This window comes from Cyprinodon variegatus, unplaced genomic scaffold (assembly GCF_000732505.1).
Source record: "Cyprinodon variegatus isolate N-32 unplaced genomic scaffold, C_variegatus-1.0 Scaffold743, whole genome shotgun sequence".
In the NCBI taxonomy this organism is placed as follows: domain Eukaryota; kingdom Metazoa; phylum Chordata; class Actinopteri; order Cyprinodontiformes; family Cyprinodontidae; genus Cyprinodon; species Cyprinodon variegatus.
This window is the reverse complement of record NW_015151196.1, coordinates 302,860-304,257: the sequence shown is the minus strand read 5'-3', so window position 1 is coordinate 304,257 and position 1,398 is coordinate 302,860. Positions and strand designations below refer to the sequence as shown.

Genomic DNA, 1,398 nt, shown 5'->3' with positions numbered 1-1,398 from the left:
CTGCCCTGCATGTTTTAGACGACTCCTCAGCAGCCAGTGAGTGCAGCAGATGGCAGATTCATTAAACTCAGCCGTGTGGCACCAAGGAGACACCCAAAACATGCAGAGTCATGATAATTGAGGACAAGAATTTAGAACCTCCGTTATAAACAATGAAGAAAAACCCCCAGCAAACTACAGAGGACCAGAATAAAGAAATACAAGCAGTTCTAATTGAACATTGTTAGTTTTAACATTTTCTGTCCTGTTTGTTAGATAAAACTCAGATTGGCCGACCTGTTAAATATAAATCAGGATCCAGTTTTACCGCCTCTGGATATCATCATGTGTTATTTTGTGTGAGCTAAATCAGCTGTCTGTCCTTTGTTCCAGGTCACGCTGCCTCTGCAGGCCCTGATAGCAGAACTTTTGTTTTCCTTTTCCTACGACTCCAGCTTCAAACCGATATCTGTGTTTATCTCATCATGTCCTGTTTGTGTTGTTTATGACATCTTCTGCTGTGACAGAGGTAAAGAAAAGTTAGTGCACCTTTGGTTTAATCAGAACAGCTTTGATCTCTCTCTGTCTGTTCTCATTATTTCATAATTGAAGAACCACTAAGATTATTTTTTTTGTTAACTGAATTTATTCAGGTAAAATCTTTCGCTTTTCCATTTGCAGCATTAAAATACTGCAGTTTGAAATCCAAAATTTAATCCAGCTGAGTTAAACTAGTTGCTCGTGTGATGAAAGCAGCTGTTACTTGGGTGAAAACCTGACAGCTAACATATAGGAGGTAGTAGTTTGCTGCTCCACCATCTCCCTGTGTAACTCCTGAGTGGAAAATCATGGATATCTCAGATTCTGCATATTCACATTTTGATCTCAGTGAATTTTGAGAAAAAATTAATTATTATGCTGCTCCTAATGTTGCCTAATTTTATCCATTATTTGTCTATTAACTAAACACCTAATAGTTCACAAAGCGTGACAACCATTCACACCTTACAGTTGCACCAGGAGCAACTTTGGTGCACCTGTCTGCAGCACCTCCTACATGGTAGCCGTCGTGTTTTGATCCGGCGTGGCCTAGTGGTTAGGGCATCGCGCCTGGAATCCAGTGATTCTGGGTTCAACAATTGCTGCACGCTGTTCCCCAAGGGTATTGGTTTAAGGCAGGGAGTACATTTTGATGTTCTGTACTTGTGACAGTGTAATGAGATTAATTACGCTGGAAAAAAGAGCTGGTTACATGTAAGGGGCACAAGGTGGTTTGATTTAACTTAGTTTTCATTGTGTTTTCAAGGACCACAAGGGTCACGGAAATTCTGAAAAACAAGGATAAATCAAAGGCTAAAAGAGTCAGGATTCCTGTCTGTGTGTTTGTGTTTCTGTGTTTGTCTCCCTTCCTCCACCAGG

The 1,398-nt window shown here is 40.6% G+C and overlaps 1 protein-coding gene across 1 annotated transcript in view; it reads right to left on the bottom strand.

Moving 5' to 3' along the window:
- The window catches only part of LOC107098045 (putative ferric-chelate reductase 1), a 23,635-nt gene that overhangs the window by 18,535 nt on the left and 3,702 nt on the right, over positions 1–1,398 (bottom strand). Inside the window, exon 2 of the mRNA XM_015395477.1 lies at positions 989–1,068. Within this exon, the coding sequence (XP_015250963.1) occupies positions 989–1,068 (80 nt within the window). The remainder of the gene's footprint in view (positions 1–988; positions 1,069–1,398) is intronic.